The 16,502-nt window shown below is 37.4% G+C and overlaps 2 protein-coding genes across 4 annotated transcripts; both read left to right on the top strand.

The window, feature by feature from the left end:
- Positions 1–237: 237 nt before the first annotated feature.
- Positions 238–10,955, top strand: LOC134649581 (odorant receptor Or2-like). Its single transcript, XM_063504396.1, has 8 exons — positions 238–535; positions 906–1,154; positions 1,783–2,051; positions 3,172–3,373; positions 3,879–3,978; positions 6,885–6,989; positions 10,318–10,479; positions 10,855–10,955. The coding sequence occupies exons 1-8, from the start codon at positions 384–386 to the stop codon at positions 10,909–10,911; spliced, it is 1,296 nt and encodes a 431-aa protein (XP_063360466.1). The 5' UTR covers positions 238–383; the 3' UTR covers positions 10,912–10,955.
- Positions 10,956–11,219: 264 nt separating this feature from the next.
- LOC134649583 (odorant receptor 59a-like) lies at positions 11,220–16,264 on the top strand. Of its 3 annotated transcripts, none has more exons than XM_063504397.1 (8): positions 11,220–11,431; positions 11,851–12,099; positions 12,542–12,810; positions 13,100–13,301; positions 13,587–13,686; positions 13,917–14,021; positions 15,366–15,527; positions 16,200–16,264. In XM_063504397.1, the coding sequence occupies exons 1-8, from the start codon at positions 11,280–11,282 to the stop codon at positions 16,248–16,250; spliced, it is 1,290 nt and encodes a 429-aa protein (XP_063360467.1). In that variant the 5' UTR covers positions 11,220–11,279; the 3' UTR covers positions 16,251–16,264. The 3 variants fall into 3 exon arrangements, with proteins under 3 accessions (XP_063360467.1, XP_063360469.1, XP_063360468.1); XM_063504398.1 differs by having other exon boundaries at positions 11,290–11,415; positions 16,200–16,251; XM_063504399.1 differs by lacking the exon at positions 11,851–12,099 and having other exon boundaries at positions 16,200–16,251.
- Positions 16,265–16,502: the final 238 nt, after the last annotated feature.

The following is a 16,502-nucleotide window of genomic DNA, read 5'->3' as shown; positions in this document are numbered from 1 at the left end:
GAGGTTAAAATACTCATGTTTATATGTGAAACACAACCTCTACAACCAATAGGAGAAATTTCAAGTGATAGTAAATAAAATGATAATTGATAAGGCCAAAGGCCTTGATTATAAAGTCGCGTCAGGATCATTTTGAACACGCCCGCCTAGCAACTTCCGCTGCTGACTGTACTAGATTATTGAGTGGGCATGGGTGTAGTATAGTCGCATGCAATTAGCACATCCGATAGGTACAATCGTTGCGGTTAACTTGATTGTCTTGATTACCTGTGCCATTTGTTAGTAATTTTTTTTTTCATGTAAAAAATCGATGTAAAAGAAAATGCCTACAACATTGCATTGCAAGTTCAATCTTCTTCTGTAACTGACTACCGCTTTAAACAATGACTATATTAAATACGCTGAAATACTACATAAATAAAGACGATTTTGACTGGGGCCGAAAAGATATTACGCTTCAGCTATTTCACCCACAGTTTGAATTGTTTTTCGCCATAAACGGAATATTTTTTAGTAACCGCGAATCGATAATAAGGTTATTTACCTATTCCATTACTTAATCACCAGTTAGAAATTAAGCTTTTGACATCAATATAGTTACTTCCGTGGAAATTGCTGATTAAGTTCATATGTAAAAAATTTTTACGAAACTCAGCCTTTTCCACGCTTTTTTCACAAAAATATTACCTGCCTATTTTTTATATTTTAATACATACCTATATACTGCATACCTACTGGTAAGGTGCACCTCACATATTGGTATTAACTATAACACCACACCAGACACCTGAGACACCCTGAAAAGGGCCCTCGAGAAGTATCATGTCTATAAAGTGTCTACGTGACAAAAACTGGGTAAAATGGTAATAAGTTTGCAAATAATGCTTACATGTCGGTTATTGCAGATTCATATGGCCAGTCCTAAGCACCCTGATCACATTGATAGCCACGGCTTTCGAGATGATGTTCATATGGCGGGGCATCACCATCAGGGACTACAATTTCGCCACCGAATGCTTTTGCTACTTTTTTATCCTTGGCTCCGTCAGCATCGTCTACTCCAGCGTACTGCTTAACAGGCCCAGGATCTTTGAGCTGCTGAATAACATGAATAATGATTTCGTTTTTATTTGCGGCTTAGGAAGGGAATATAGGTATCGCTATTGTAATTAGCCATCTAATTTTACAGGTACCATTTCTTTCATTATTATAACTGTTGGTAGTACCGACGGCCCTCGCTTCGGATACGGGCGACCGCTGGATCTAGGTATATGGTGCATTTGTTTTCCAGTCAGCGCCACTACTGTTAGCGTCACTTGCACCATCCCACTAACCCGTGGTTATTAACCGGTTAAACCGTTAATCCAGTGTCAAATTGTACTGGTAACCATATAACTCCAGGTTTAACCGGTTAATCCCGGCCCCGGGTTAATGAATGGTGCATGTGGCCCTTAATGTAGCAATAAAAAGAATTTCCACTGCCACATCGCACGATTAGTTTACCATGAACGCGTGGTTGATTGTTCGCGTTTACTCGTACACTCGAAGACTCGTAGTGATCTCGCTACATGCGTAGTGAACATGCCATGCTGTGGGATGGTGAATCTTTGGTTTTGAATTAAAGTGATGCTGCACCTGAACTAAGCGGTTCAGTCAGTAATAGTCTTACTTAGGTGACAAATATAAGAAGCGTCTTTTTTGAAAAATTTTTAGTTTGTAAACATGGCGGCCTGTATTAAGTATAATAATATTTAGATTGAGCAGAATGTTATTTCCTTTCAGAAAATGCTTTTTAGATGGACAGCTTCTCATCTGGAAGCTTTGCTGGTATTGGCTGATCTTCATCTGCTGGGTGGCTTCATTGTACATTGCAAACACGGTGGTATATCTGCTGTGGCAGAGCATTTTCGCCACACTAGACGAACACACGGTCCGCCCGCTCATGTTTCCAATCTGGCTTCCCAAAGACGATCCCCACAGAACTCCAAACTATGAAGTATTCATGACATTCGAGATCATATTGATATTCATAGTGATCTGTACATTCGGTCGTGAGTATTATCTTTTTCCTACACGTAAAGACATTATTATACAGGTAAAATACAATAACGCAATGATAGGCATGGCCAACCCAGGAAAAAAGAACTAAATTCAGCAAATGGTGTAACAACACCTCCGTAGGTACTACACCGACTCAGACAACTGACAAAAGGTAGATGCTGAAAATACTTTGTTGTAAAGTAGTAAGAAACCGACAAATAATAAACCTGCTAAAGCTAAGAGCTACATACATATCTCATTTTTAGGGTTCCGTAGCCAAATGGCAAAAAACGGAACCCTTATAGATTCGTCATGTCTGTCTGTCTGTCTGTCCGTCTGTCCGCCGTATGTCACAGTCACTTTTCTCCGAAACTATAAGAACTATACTGTTGAAACTTGGTAAGTAGATGTATTCTGTGAACCGCATTAAGATTTTCACACAAAAATAGAAAAAAAAAACAATAAATTTTTGGGGTTCCCCATACTTAGAACTGAAACTCAAAAATTTTTTTTTCATCAGACCCATACGTGTGGGGTATCTATGGATAGGTCTTTAAAAATGATATTGAGGTTTCTAATATCATTTTTTTCTAAACTGAATAGTTTGCGCGAGAGACACTTCTAAAGTGGTAAAATGTGTGTCCCCCCCCCCCCCTGTAACTTCTAAAATAACAGAATGATAAAACTAAAAAAAATATATGATGTACATTACCATGTAAACTTCCACCGAAAATTGGTTTGAACGAGATCTAGTAAGTAGTTTTTTTTTTAATACGTCATAAATCGCCTAAATACGGAACCCTTCATGGGCGAGTCCGACTCGCATTTGGCCGCTTTTTTAATATCTATATCTAATTAATTATATCTCTAACGAAATCCGAACTCCGGACGAAAACTGATCAGTTGATGCTGTAGGTACTTTGGTTAATGTACAATCAAGCATGTTGTGGGTAAGCGTACAATAAATGAAGCTTAAGTCTTGAACTGAAACTGGTGTTCTTCCCAAGTACATTAATATGGCGCAGTCGGTAGGATCTTCCACTTTTGCAATTATGCCCTCATTTACCATATTATCTCATTTTTCCATGTTTTGTTGTTGTTATAGTTTCGTGTGTTAAATGTTTCTCTCAGTGTACGTATACATACTGTTCCACCTCCTGCTGCACTACTACAACCTGATCAACGTGATCCTGATCGCGCTGGAGGAGTTGTTCGACGGGCTGGACGAGTCGGTGGCGACGCTGCCGCGCGAGGACCCCCGTCGCGTGGCCGTGCAGTCCGAACTTAACGCTAGGATGGGGCAAATCGCGCGCTGGCATCTCTCCATATTCGAGTAGGCTTCCTAATCAAAAGTTTTTTTTACTTGCAGTGTTGTAAGTTATTAAGATGAAATATTTTTACTGGTATTCAAAATAAGGCTCCATAGTTTTCCTTTGTAATTGGAGTGTCAGATGGCAGTCGCTTTTAGAGATACTAGCGCTGGATTATGGAGTTTCGAAAAACTTCATCCAGGATCCAGGGTTCCCTTACCGAGACAATCGCTAGGTAGATGATAATTATTAAGCACAATATTTTGCTATTAGAAACAAATGAAATTACTTTTTGAAAATAATTTAATTTGTGTTATTTCAAGTAGACACACTTCTATTTAAATTAGCTCCAGCACTGGAGGCGTTCGTCATTTTTTCTTCGTACTTATATGACTTTTATTTCAGTTCATAATATGTATTATGATTTTGTGAGACTATGTAAGTATACATTATGTACGTATATACCTACTCTACTTGTACAACCTATCAAAGACGAATAAACATAGTAATTGAACTCAAATCTTTCAGTTCAGTGGACACCATATCCTCAGTGTACGGGCCCATGCTGGTGTATCAGGTGATGTTTAGCTCGGTCGTTATCTGCCTAATGGCGTATCAAGTTTCGGAGGTGAGTTACATCTAGGTAGTGGTATTCTATGATTTAAAATTTTATGTATATAGATATATCGTCATGAGTATAATTAGGTACATTCTAATTAGTATAATGGGACTAATTCACCGTGCAAAACTAAATTAATGGCATATTCACTCAATACTAATATTTACCCATATAATTAAGTAGGTAAGAAATTAGTATACCTACGTCTACACAGGAGACACGTGAATTATTACATAAGTAGTTGCTCGTTGAATTAATTGAATTACGTAAGTAATACGAGTACTTATCTGGGGGCACGGCAGTGCCCCCGCCAAGACGAGCAAAGCGAAGCGCAAGGGCACTACCTACCTTTTCTCAAAGCGCTTCGTCGTTTTTTTGAACCCTCTTAACTTGGGTTTGGATTATACCAGATAAACAAAACTTTCGGGATATGATGTCAATAGTGGACTTATTAACCTTTTGGCCGCCGGACCTAGTCCGCAAAGACGCTCACTCACACGCCAGAGTAAATTTTAAGTAAACAACTAATAAAAAGTTTAGGGATTGCAAATAGTGATATCGATATTTACAATTTATGGTAAAAATCTTCTTAATTTGGCTTTGTTCTTACCCAACTTTAATTTATTTCGAAAATGCCAAAAATTTACATATTTTTTACACACGACAATGTTAAAAATAAAGGCCTTTATCATTAAAAACGACCACTAAACAATATCGATTCATGAAGTAATATCACTGCACTAGGCTGTACGTGAAGTCTTTTATACATGCCAACGGCGCGCATGGACTGGCCGCAGTGCAGACCGACAAGGACTGTTTCCGCGCGGATTAAGTAATAATAGTCTCTAGGTCAACGGCGTAAGCGCTCGTCCGTACGTAAACTTCATAAGCGTAACGTTAGAGCCGGGCATAGTGTGTCGATAATATAAATGTACCGGAACTGCATTGGGGAAAATTACACGTGGGTTGAATTGTCAATGAGTGAAGAACAAGAATATTTATTTAGTCATTTATTAATGTAATAGTTTGAAAAACAATTTAATAGTAGCATACGTAGCTTTACTTTATATCCTAACTCCTTATCAACGAACAATTCGGAGTTTTTTTACTTTCCATCCTAACTTCTTATCAAAAAATAATCAGCTGTCCTTTTTCGGTTTGGTTCCTGTGTTTTTCGGTTCGAGTGAACAAAGAAAATTTTAAGGGTTATAAACCGTCACATAATAAACGCTCGGCGCGCGGCGCGTCCTTTGTTCCTACGTGTGATTTAAAACAGTGTGGTATTTTTATACACTTGAACACGTGTGTGTGACTAAAAATATGCATGTGAAAATTGTAATCATCTTTAATTTAAAATGACTCATTGCAGGGGTATCACTCCCCACCCCTATCATGTCAAAATTAATCATTTGTTCTGCAAATAGACCACAAGGACAGATTTACTTGTCTGACTCTACTATTTACAGCTGAAGAAGCTCCCTGAACTTCAGCTATAGTTATGCCTGTCTCTCTCTCGTTTTACGTAATCTAGTTACTACTTACCACCAATTGGCATTCAACAAGTGTTCAAATGCTTAAATAAAACGAGATTTGCGATTTGATATTTGTTTTGAATATTCTCATATCGAGTTAACATTCCCATCCCTAGCTGTCTTGTATACAAGACAACGGCGACGAGGAACATGAAAAACGTTGAAAACTGGAGCAAATTTTTTGATAGCCTTATTATAAAAGAATGGATTTACATATAATAGCTGCTTTAAATGCATTTTTTTAAACAAAGACCTATAACATTAAAAAGAGTGTAAAAAAATTACAATTGATTTTTTTTCACATTTACCGAGCGGTTGAATTTGTGTCTTGTATACAAGACAGCGGCGCCAGTGTACCGTTCAATCGTTGTCTTGTATACATGCCAACGGCGCTCAAAGGGTTAAGCATAAAAATTTTCAATTGCATAGCTCTTATACTTTAGATTTTATTAATGTCTAAAAAACCCCGATTTCGTCACTGACTCACTCACTGTTGATCATCAAAACCTCTAGGGTACTTCCTGAAGTCCTAGGAAGCTGAAATTTGGTATGTGAGATAGTATTAGTCCACAAACAACAAAATAATTTAAAAACTTGAAATTATTAGCCCCTAAGGGGGTGAAAAGGGGGGTGGACTTTTGTATGGGAAATCAATAACCGCGGAACCGATTTAGTTGAAATTTGGTATGTAGATAGTTATTGTTATGGGGAAGGATATAAAATAGTTTCAACCCCAAAATCACCCCGTAAGGGTGAAAAGGGGTGGAAAAAGGCGTTAGGGGAAAAGGGAGTTGAAGTTTGTATGGGGAATCAGTAAAAAGCAGATTGTATATAAAAAATACGTATTTCAGGATTTTTAATAGTAAATCACCCGCAACCTTTTAAATCAGAAAATTGCCATAAACAACTTACAAAAAGATGTGAAATCCCACCAAAAACATTTTCATGTAAAATGTTGCCAAGACGAAACCATAAGGCTCGCACTGACAAAAAGTTATCAGATCTCTTGTAGAGCCAAGCTTCTAACTCTACAGGCCCTACCTTCACAGACTCTACACCTTAGTCAAAATATGTGGCTTGGCCGTTTCATTATTACAAGAACTATTTTATAATAAAAAATAATGAATAGTGAATACATTTTTCACCTTACGCCCAAGTGACGAAACGGCCAAGCCACATATTTTGACTAAGGTGTAGAGTCTGTGAAGGTAGGGCCTGTAGAGTTAGAAGCTTGGCTCTACAAGAGATCTGATAACTTTTTGTCAGTGCGAGCCTTATGGTTTCGTCTTGGCAACATTTTACATGAAAATGTTTTTGGTGGGATTCTTTTTTTTACCATGATTTTCTCTTCTAACATTTTTTTACTTGTTCCATGATTTTCAGCAACTGTCAGCTGGAAAGTTCGACTACTTATTTGGAATATTGACGTTTGGAGCCTGTGTTCAGTTGTGGATCCCGTGCTACATCGGCACACTGCTGCGGACTAAAGTAAATACAGAAAACACAAGTAATATTTCAAAGTTATAAAATATTATATTCATGATCGCGTTCAGTACGAATCAAACAGTCTAATTCTAATACAATCTAAGCTTAGGCGTCATTCTAGATCTGTGGATCAAACGAAGACCAACGATAGAGGACCTTAAAGGATACCGATTTGACTGATTAATTGATTTTATATTTTGCTGTATGTCCAGCGAAAATAATTGGTTTTGGAGATAATCATGTGTACTTAAACGATGTCTGATGCAGATTAGAACAACAATCCATAACCAATATGATATAACTTGTCCGCCAACATGGCCTCACCATTTTCATCCTACACTCCCAGTCGTTGACTTGACCGTGTTTCTGTTAAGTACGAGGGGTATTCAAAATATTCTCGGTATGAGAATGAAAACAAACAAGTACGAAAAGTTTGATATTTTTATTTTTCAATATACTCCCCCCCTATGTTCATACACTTAAAAGATCGATCAATTATTTTTTTTAATCCCTCGTAAAAATATTTTTTATCTTTCGTGTAAAAATGCTCCTCCACTGCCGCCTTCAATGCTTCATCGTCAGAAAATTTATTTCCACGCAGATCCTTTTTAAGATTGGGGAGCAAAAAGAAGTCGCTGGGGGCTAAGTCCGGACTATACGGTGGGTGAGTAACAGTTTTAAACCCACGTTCAACAATAGCTGCCTTGGCAATATGAGCAGTATGGACGGGGGCGTTGTCATGCAGAAGCAGAATACCTTTGGTTAACTTTCCTCGCCTCTTTTCTTTAATTACATCCTTTAATTGACGTAGAATGTTAGCGTAGTACTGTCCTGTGATATTTACACCTTTTTCTTTATAATCGATTAGTAATACTCCTTCACAATCCCAAAATATCGTGGCCATGACCTTGCCAGCTGAAGGGATGACCTTCAACTTCTTGGGATGAGCTGAACCCTTAATGTGCCACTGCATGGACTCTTGTTTACTCTCTGGGTCATAATGATGAACCCAGGTTTCATCTCCAGTAACTATTCTTTGCAGCACCTCATCAGGATTTTCACCGCACAGGTCAATAAAATCGGAACAACAAGCTACACGCATGTCTTTTTGAAGCCGAGTCAGCATTCGCGGAACCCATCTTGCACTTACTTTTGACATATTAAGATGGTTTTTAACGAAAAAATAATTACCATATTTTTACACGACTGCCCACCATAACTAATCCTTACATCATCCCGAGTAACATAGGCTATGTGACGTTATAAAAGCAATATGGCGGACTTAATACGACCTTTAGAAAAAATATATTGCAAACCTATCGAGTAGGGTATCAAAATGAAGGATTTTGAAAGAAGATTAATAATATATATGCAACATGTGGGTTTAAGTCTAATTTTGAGAAAGTAATAATTTACAAAATATGTACTTAAAGAAAAGCTAATCTCATAAAACCAAATATTATTTTCACTATTAAATTTATATTTTATTATAATATAATTTATTATAAATAAAATAAAATAATTGTTTATAACATTTGCAATTTTTTATGTGATAACAAACGCTTTGAATTCATTTTTCTGAATCCAATGAGAAATCACACGTGTTTTTAGGGGCAATTTCTTTATTTTTCACTATTTTTAACTTGTCAACTAGATCTCATCAAAAACATTACATGTAAAAAGGTGCCAGTCTCGCACCGCTTTTACTATAAAAAAGTTTTGAGATATAATGTGAAACCAAGTCGGTTATTTTAATCAGTGCCAGGGGGTGTTAAAACCGTATCAATAAGATATCTTTAATTTGTAATACGTATACTAACTTTGACGTACAGTAATTCTTAAACTACAAGTTCAGATTTAATGTTTTTGAGAATGTATCTTAAGCATGTTAAGCCCTATATGTCACTGAAAATTCAGGGTTCTAGCTTCAGCCAGCACAAAATTACAGGACGTCGAAAATGGCCTGAATCGCTTCCAGAAAAGGATGGTACGGCCGTGCCTCTTTGTTTTGCTCGACTTGGCGGGGGCACTGCCGTGCCCCCAGATTCTTGTATAATTCATGTGAAATGAGTGGTGGTGCTTATCCCAAAATAAAATTATAATATCTATTCTATGTTAAATAGAATATATTATTCTAATTTTACAGCGCGTACATAGATATTAGGGCTGGCGGTTAATAGAATTAATCTCGCTCTATGTTTATCTCACTTGATGTAATTTGCATTATTTTAATATCACCTCATATACCTTGCATTATGTAGGTATTATGCATGATCACGGAATCTTACCCACCATAACTTGTGACCTGTCATGACAATGATCATTAATTGCTCACAACGAGCAATGTATTAATCTCAAATTGTATGAACATATTATCCGATGGATAGAGGCAACTTAGGTACTTATATGTAATAATTGATGCCTATTAATGATTAAAGGGAATGATTCTTGATTATTTCACCAAACCAGACGAGTAAATAATATTTTACAATTTTTTTATGTTTGTATGTACGGGTCAAATCTTGCATATCATCCATGATAATATCATGTACGGTACCAATAGAGAGATTGGTTACTTGTGCTATAGATTTTACCTTCACTCTACCATCTTCCAATATAAGTTTTTCCACTTTATCAATATTTTCTTGTGAAGTAGCTACTACAGGCCGGCCAGGTCTAGGGTCATCTTCAATACTCTCCCTTCCGCGTTTAAACTCGCTTGACCACTTTTGAATGGTAGATAAAGAAGGAGCAGACTCACGGTAAACACAATCCATTTCCTCTTTTATGGTTTTTTGATTTTTACCCTGTTTTGTCAAGAATTTTATCACGCATCGATGTTCTAATTTAGTTAACATTGTCAATTCGCACAGGATGTTCATGTTTGTTCAGCAATTGCAGAAAAACAAAAGACTATCTCGGTTCGAATTATACTTTTTTTTAATGTCAATGAATAAACCTTAGCGGCCAGTAACGAAAGAAATTTTAGAAGAGGTCGTAAGATATCAATACCGAGAATATTTTGAACGCCCCTCGTATGTTATCGGTGGCACAGGCATGATCACTTAGCTACGCGTACTTCTACTGCGGCTATTAGCATAGAACATCACTGGCGTCCGTCAGCGTCAGTTCCGTCACGTCACCATCTTAAACCCCCTGAGACTCAGAAGCATTGTTTTGTTTTGGAATTTGGAACCCATAGTTACTTAATAAAAGTTCAAAATAGATTGTGGAATATGTACAAAAATGTGTACCCTGCGTAGAAGGTTAAAGTACCTCCCAGTCGATGGCCAATTGGCCACGCTTATCTGTTATGTTATCTGTGGGACAGGCATTATCGCTGGCCGACGCTTGCTTCTACTGTGGCTGGCATACAACACCATTAGCATTGCTGGTACGCCACGACCTCATTATCTTCATCCTGCGCGCGCAGCAGCCTGTCGCCATCAAGTTCACTGGTCTGCCTGAACTGCAGCTTGAGACCTTCTCTTCGGTACGTTTCTGTAGTATATCGGAACATTGTTTCTTGGTGTTAAGTAGCTCCACAGCAGGGTAAGTTGAAAGGCGTAACCAAAGAATATAATACTCACTAGACGTACCCTGTTCTTATCCCTAAATAAACCAAATCGGCCAAACCCGCCTAGTGCATGTCAATATGCCGAGGTTAATAGGTATATGGGTATGTAGTTATGAAATAAATGGATGAGGTCTTGGTGGCTCAGGTGGCAGTGCGCTGGAGTATCGATCCAGAGATCCAAGTCTCACCCAAGGCAGTAATTTTTCCATTTTTAATATAAGGCTTATAATATAAGGTAGGATAATAAATGCTCGAGTAAGTATTATCTTCTAATTTGATGTTTTGTTACAGATAATGAGCACTGCATACTCTTATTTCAACATGCTACGACAGTACAATTCTGAGTGAAGTCTCAGCGCTCTCTAACATTCATATTCATGTGTATTTTGATTTACCTAACTTTATGTTAAACGTTATGCTGAAAATACATAAGCAGAAAAGGAAGTATAAACTTTTCTTATCATCTCAAAGGTTTCCTTCTTAATCTTCCTTGTTCTCTCACGTTATTACGGAACCATAAAAATAAAGAAGACATTAAAGGGCAAGGACAAAGGAATAATGCACCGATTTTATTCCAATTTCCTCATTACAGTTAACTTGATTATCCTATTAGAGAATCTTCGCAGTAACGCGGTAATTTCTAAATAGGTATTAAATAGGGCCATTATGTTAGTAAGCTCGTATAAGCTTAATATTACGAAAATACCGACAGCGACATGAAGGCTCTCATCAGTACTGCAAAAGATTTTCTCTACAAAACGGATTTCGAGTGGGACAAAGAAATCACACTGCAAAATTTCCATCCACAATTACAAATATTCCTTGCGATTAATGGAGTTTTTTTCAACAACCGTGAGTCGAAAATAAGGTTAATACCATCTCATATATTTAGACATTAACTATAGGCACTTAAAGGGGGGTCCCGTTGTTTCCCATAAAGTTTTAAGTCATAATGCATTGTTTGTCATATTATCATTAGTCATAAAACTGAAACCGTTAACATTTCAGGATTTTTGTTAGGTTATCCTATAGATAGGTTAGGTTAGGTTTGTTTTATGACAATCCTGAAAAGTGACGCGTTTCTGAACCAAATGAATTATGACTAACGAAAATTCGGGAATACAATACATTATGGCTTAAAACTATTTGGGAAACAATAGAGACCCACTTAAAGGCATATGACAAATCGTCTTTTCTATTATATTGTACACTTTATTTTGACCCTGTTTATTAGTTCTATCATTTCTTCTTAATCATTTACCTGATAAATTTTCTCTGATTCCTTAGATTCATATTTCCAGTACTAAGCACCCTTATAACATTGGTCGCCGTGGCTTTCGAAATATTTTTCATATGGCATGGTATCTCCATGAACGACTACGGGTTCGCCACCGAATGCTTCTGCTACTTCTTCATCCTTGGCTCTGTGGGGATCGTCTACTCCAGCGTGCTACTTAATAGACTTAAAGTCTTTAAACTCTTGCACAATATGAACAACGATTTTCTTTTTATTTGTAATTTAAAGGCTGAGTACAGGTAAGAAGTTATATAAGTAAGCACCGTTGCAAGGATAAACTAAATGTCCTGTTTTATGAACAGTTATTTAATCAGAAGATAAAGAACAGCAGAAAACGAAGTAGGAGCTTCATCGCTTGTGCAATCACAATACTAATGAATAGAAAATATGGTACCTCAAACAAAATGAACTAACCTAACACAGATTGCAGCAAAGCAGATGTAGGAAACATCTTTGTGTTGTATACATATTATCGATCGGTACGAAGGGATCGGGTTTACCTATAAACAGTATAAACGACCGTCCAAGCCGTCCGTCCAGCCAATCGACCGCGTGGCAATATCAGTTTATTTTAGAAAATATAAGATTTTGATATCATTAATATACTGAGTATTCAATGATTTTGTAAATAAGTACTAATAGTTGCTTCGAAGAATACATTGAATTTCTTTTATCTTTTAGAGACACATTCTTAACGGGCCAACTACTAATTTGGCGGCTCTGTTGGTCATGGATAGGGTTCATAAGTTTCATATCAGTCTTGTACGTTTCCAACACGCTCTTTTACCTGCTGTACCAGAGCACGTTGGCCACGCAAGACGAGCATATGATCAGACCACTGATCTTCCCGATGTGGCTGCCAGAAGATGACCCTTACAGGACACCGAACTATGAAATTTTTCTCGCTCTGGAAGTTATACTCATATATGTGGTGGTATTGACCTTTGGCTGTAAGTTTTGTTTTTGAAATATTTACATAACATAAGTACTCTGTGACTAAATACTGTATTTCATAAGAATTACGGAAAAATATGTGTACTTAGAAGAAGCGCTGAATAGTATTTCACAAGTAAATCACAAGCCTTATATACCAATGCGTTAGGGACCGTTTGTATATCCGTCTCATTGGCAGAATTACCAGCGGTTCAGACAGTCGGACCGCTCAACGCAAAAAAGTGCTACCGAGAAACTCCTGAACCTTTTGATCTCTTCACGCTCAATTCCTTACCACTATTGTAGTGTACGTATACATACTGTTCCACCTCCTGCTGCACTACTACAACCTGATGGACGTGATCCTGATCGCGCTGGAGGAGTTGTTCGACGGGCTGGACGAGTCGGTGGTGGCGCTGCCGCGCGAGGACCCGCGGAGGCAGGCCGTGCAGGACGAGCTAAACATCAGGATGGCTCGGATTGTGCGCTGGCACCTGTCAGTCTTCGAGTAGGTCCATTGATTTCTTGGATATGCTTGTATATTTATTAGTAAAATAATGCCGGGCCGGGAGACTTGTCTAGTAATAATTACTTATTGACACTACCTATTGGCAGTTCGCGACGTGCTCTTAAGTCTATTGGTGGCGATGTCATGATGCCAGTAGTTACATTTTTCCACTCAAGCCTCTGCTTCAAACAATACTAGTTACACGCTGCAAAGAGGTAAAAATTAAGCTCTCTCGTATCTTTCAGGCTCTCATACTTATACGAACATTGTTTACTTTCCATGCAGTTCTGTGAACGACATATCTTCAGTATACGGTCCGACGCTGGTCTACCAAGTGATGTTCAGTTCTATCGTCATATGCTTAATGGCATATCAGGTTGCAGAGGTGCGTATATTGGTGGTACTTACTGCATGCTCTAAAACTATATTATACTACAACAGTCGATGTTCACATACAGACATGTCGTAAATATAATAGACGTAACCGAAATAAAGCGGTCACAAGCCCATGCTACGAGTAAAGTACAGAAGCCTATGTGGTGACTGTTATTAGGTAGATGTCATAAGCTCCTCAGATCAATTGTAAAAACATGTAATTGTTGTAAACCTTTTCAGCAATTGTCGGAAGGGAAAATAGACTACCTGTTTGGTGTTTTGGGCATTGGCGCCTGTCTTCAGCTCTGGATCCCGTGCTATATTGGGACTTTGCTACGCAACAAAGTAAGGGACATAAAGTCTATTTTTTTATTCGGTAGACTGAAATGACAGTTAATAGTATGAAATGACATTTCATGTTCATACTATTAACTGTCATTTCAGTCTACCGAATAAAAAAATAGACTTTATATATTTTTGCTGTTAGACAATCCTAGCATAAATTCTATGTACTTACCTATTCTTTTGGCCGTACAGTTGCAGTTAAGTAGTAGTAGTAGTAATCACTTTATTGAACACAACACATACATAACATTTACAAGAATAGAGGTACAAAGGCGAACTTATCCCTGTAAGTCCCTAAACCCCTAACTAAAACTAAACGGACTAAAACTGAGCCCCTGACTTTTATCCTCAACAGCAAATATACCTAGTATACCTACATGACCATGAGACATGTAGGTATACCTAAAGATAAGACAGCAATTAAAAACAAAATATTAAACCAATACCGAGTATACATTTGATAAACGTTGTTGCACTTTGTTCTTTTATTCCGTTATTTATTTACTTATTCTGAAATTTCTGAACTTATCTTATAAATTGTTAGTGTTAATAGTTTGTATTGTTTTTAGGGTTCCGTAGCCAAATGGCAAAAAACGGAACACTTATAGATTCGTCATGTCTGTCTGTCTGTCTGTCCGTCTGTCTGTCCGTCCGTATGTCACAGCCACTTTTCTTCGAAACTATAAGAACTATACTGTTGAAACTTGGTAAGTAGATGTATTCTGTAAACCGCATTAAGATTTTCACACAAAAATAGAAAAAAAACAATAAATTTTTGGGGTTCCCATACTTCGAACTGAATCTCAAATTTTTTTTTATCAAACCCATACGTGTGGGGTATCTATGGATAGGTCTTCAAAAATGATATTGAGGTTTCTAATATCATTTTTTTCTAAACTGAATAGTTTGCGCGAGAGACACTTCCAAAGTGGTAAAATGTGTGTCCCCCCCCCCCCCCCTGTAACTTCTAAAATAAGAGAATGATAAAACTAAAAAAAATATATGATGTACATTACCATGTAAACTTCCACCGAAAATTGGTTTGAACGAGATCTAGTAAGTAGTTTTTTTTTATACGTCATAAATCGCCTAAATACGGAACCCTTCATGGGCGAGTCCGACTCGCACTTGGCCGCTTTTTTGATTATCATTGTTGACATTTTATAATTATACGTTTGCATGCTACATTATTGACGACCATAATGTAAATTCATATAGATTAGCGCAAGAATAATTTATACTGTAATTTATCATTATGAAATAAATAAACTAAACTAAACTAAACTATGACATGACGCAATATTATGATAAAACGTTGACGTAACTTTTCGTTGATGTCTCCAGGGGTTCTTCGTTGGCGACCGCTGCTTCTACTGCGGGTGGCACGAGACGCCATTGTCGCGATTGCTGCGGCCCGACCTCATCATCTTCATACAGCGCACGCAGCGGCCCGTCGCCATCAAGTTTACCGGGCTACCGCATTTGCAGCTTGAGACTTTCTCTTCGGTGAGATTGCTTGCTAGCGTCTAGCATCTTGGGCCTTGGCTATCGACACAAAACCAGCGCACCTACTATCACAGTATTTCGCAGTATTTTTTATCGCAGTATGCAGTTACTATCACACCAGCTTTATTTGGGGCGCATAAATCGCTTTAAAAATCTATTGAAACTTAGTTCTGGTAACATTATCGTTTTGCTAATAAAAGACTGTTTAACGCTTAAACTTAAAAATTAATTGCCAGAATTAACTAAAAGCAATTGCCAGAAAAAAATGTCTTCGAACTCTAAAATAACAAGCTCGCCTAAGGCCTTATTTCACTTAATTTAAAATATATTGGTTATCGTAATGTTAAAGGAAAGATGACTGAAGTTATTTATTAACCAGGAAATTGACATCAAGAAACTATCTGAAGGCACTTCCAGTAATAATAACATTATGTCAATAAGATAATAAATGCAGCAAAGTAATCATAACAATAAGAACAACTTATTGCTATATTACCTACCTATGTCAAGATCGAATTGAACCAACCTTCAAATACACTATTCGGTAAATTAGCCTTAACTTATTGTGTAAATTTATATTTGGACAAGGAAAACTGTACAAGTAATTGTGCTAATAACACACCCGGCGATAGCGTTGCTCCTGTGACCCTAACCCTAAGTTGTTTGTTGCAGATAATGAGCAACGCATACTCGTTGTTCAACATGCTGCGCCAATACAAGTAATATACGAGACACGAGACCGATATTCCATGTATTATAATATGATGACTGGGTATTACTTATGATTGTTGGATAAAGGAATTAAATATATAGGATAGAAAAACGTTGTCATTCTCGTTAATGAATGTTTGTAAACAACACTTAATGAGCACTTGTACTTATACCTCTCGCGTCGAATGCGATCCCTATCCCTATGCTAGCCAACCATGAACCTTATGTCCTTTCAATAAGGCATATTAATTGTCTGGTAATAGA

Source organism: Cydia amplana, chromosome 7 (genome assembly GCF_948474715.1).
Source record: "Cydia amplana chromosome 7, ilCydAmpl1.1, whole genome shotgun sequence".
Taxonomy (NCBI): domain Eukaryota; kingdom Metazoa; phylum Arthropoda; class Insecta; order Lepidoptera; family Tortricidae; genus Cydia; species Cydia amplana.
Note: the sequence above shows the minus strand (reverse complement) of the source record. Positions and strands in the feature narration are given on the sequence as shown.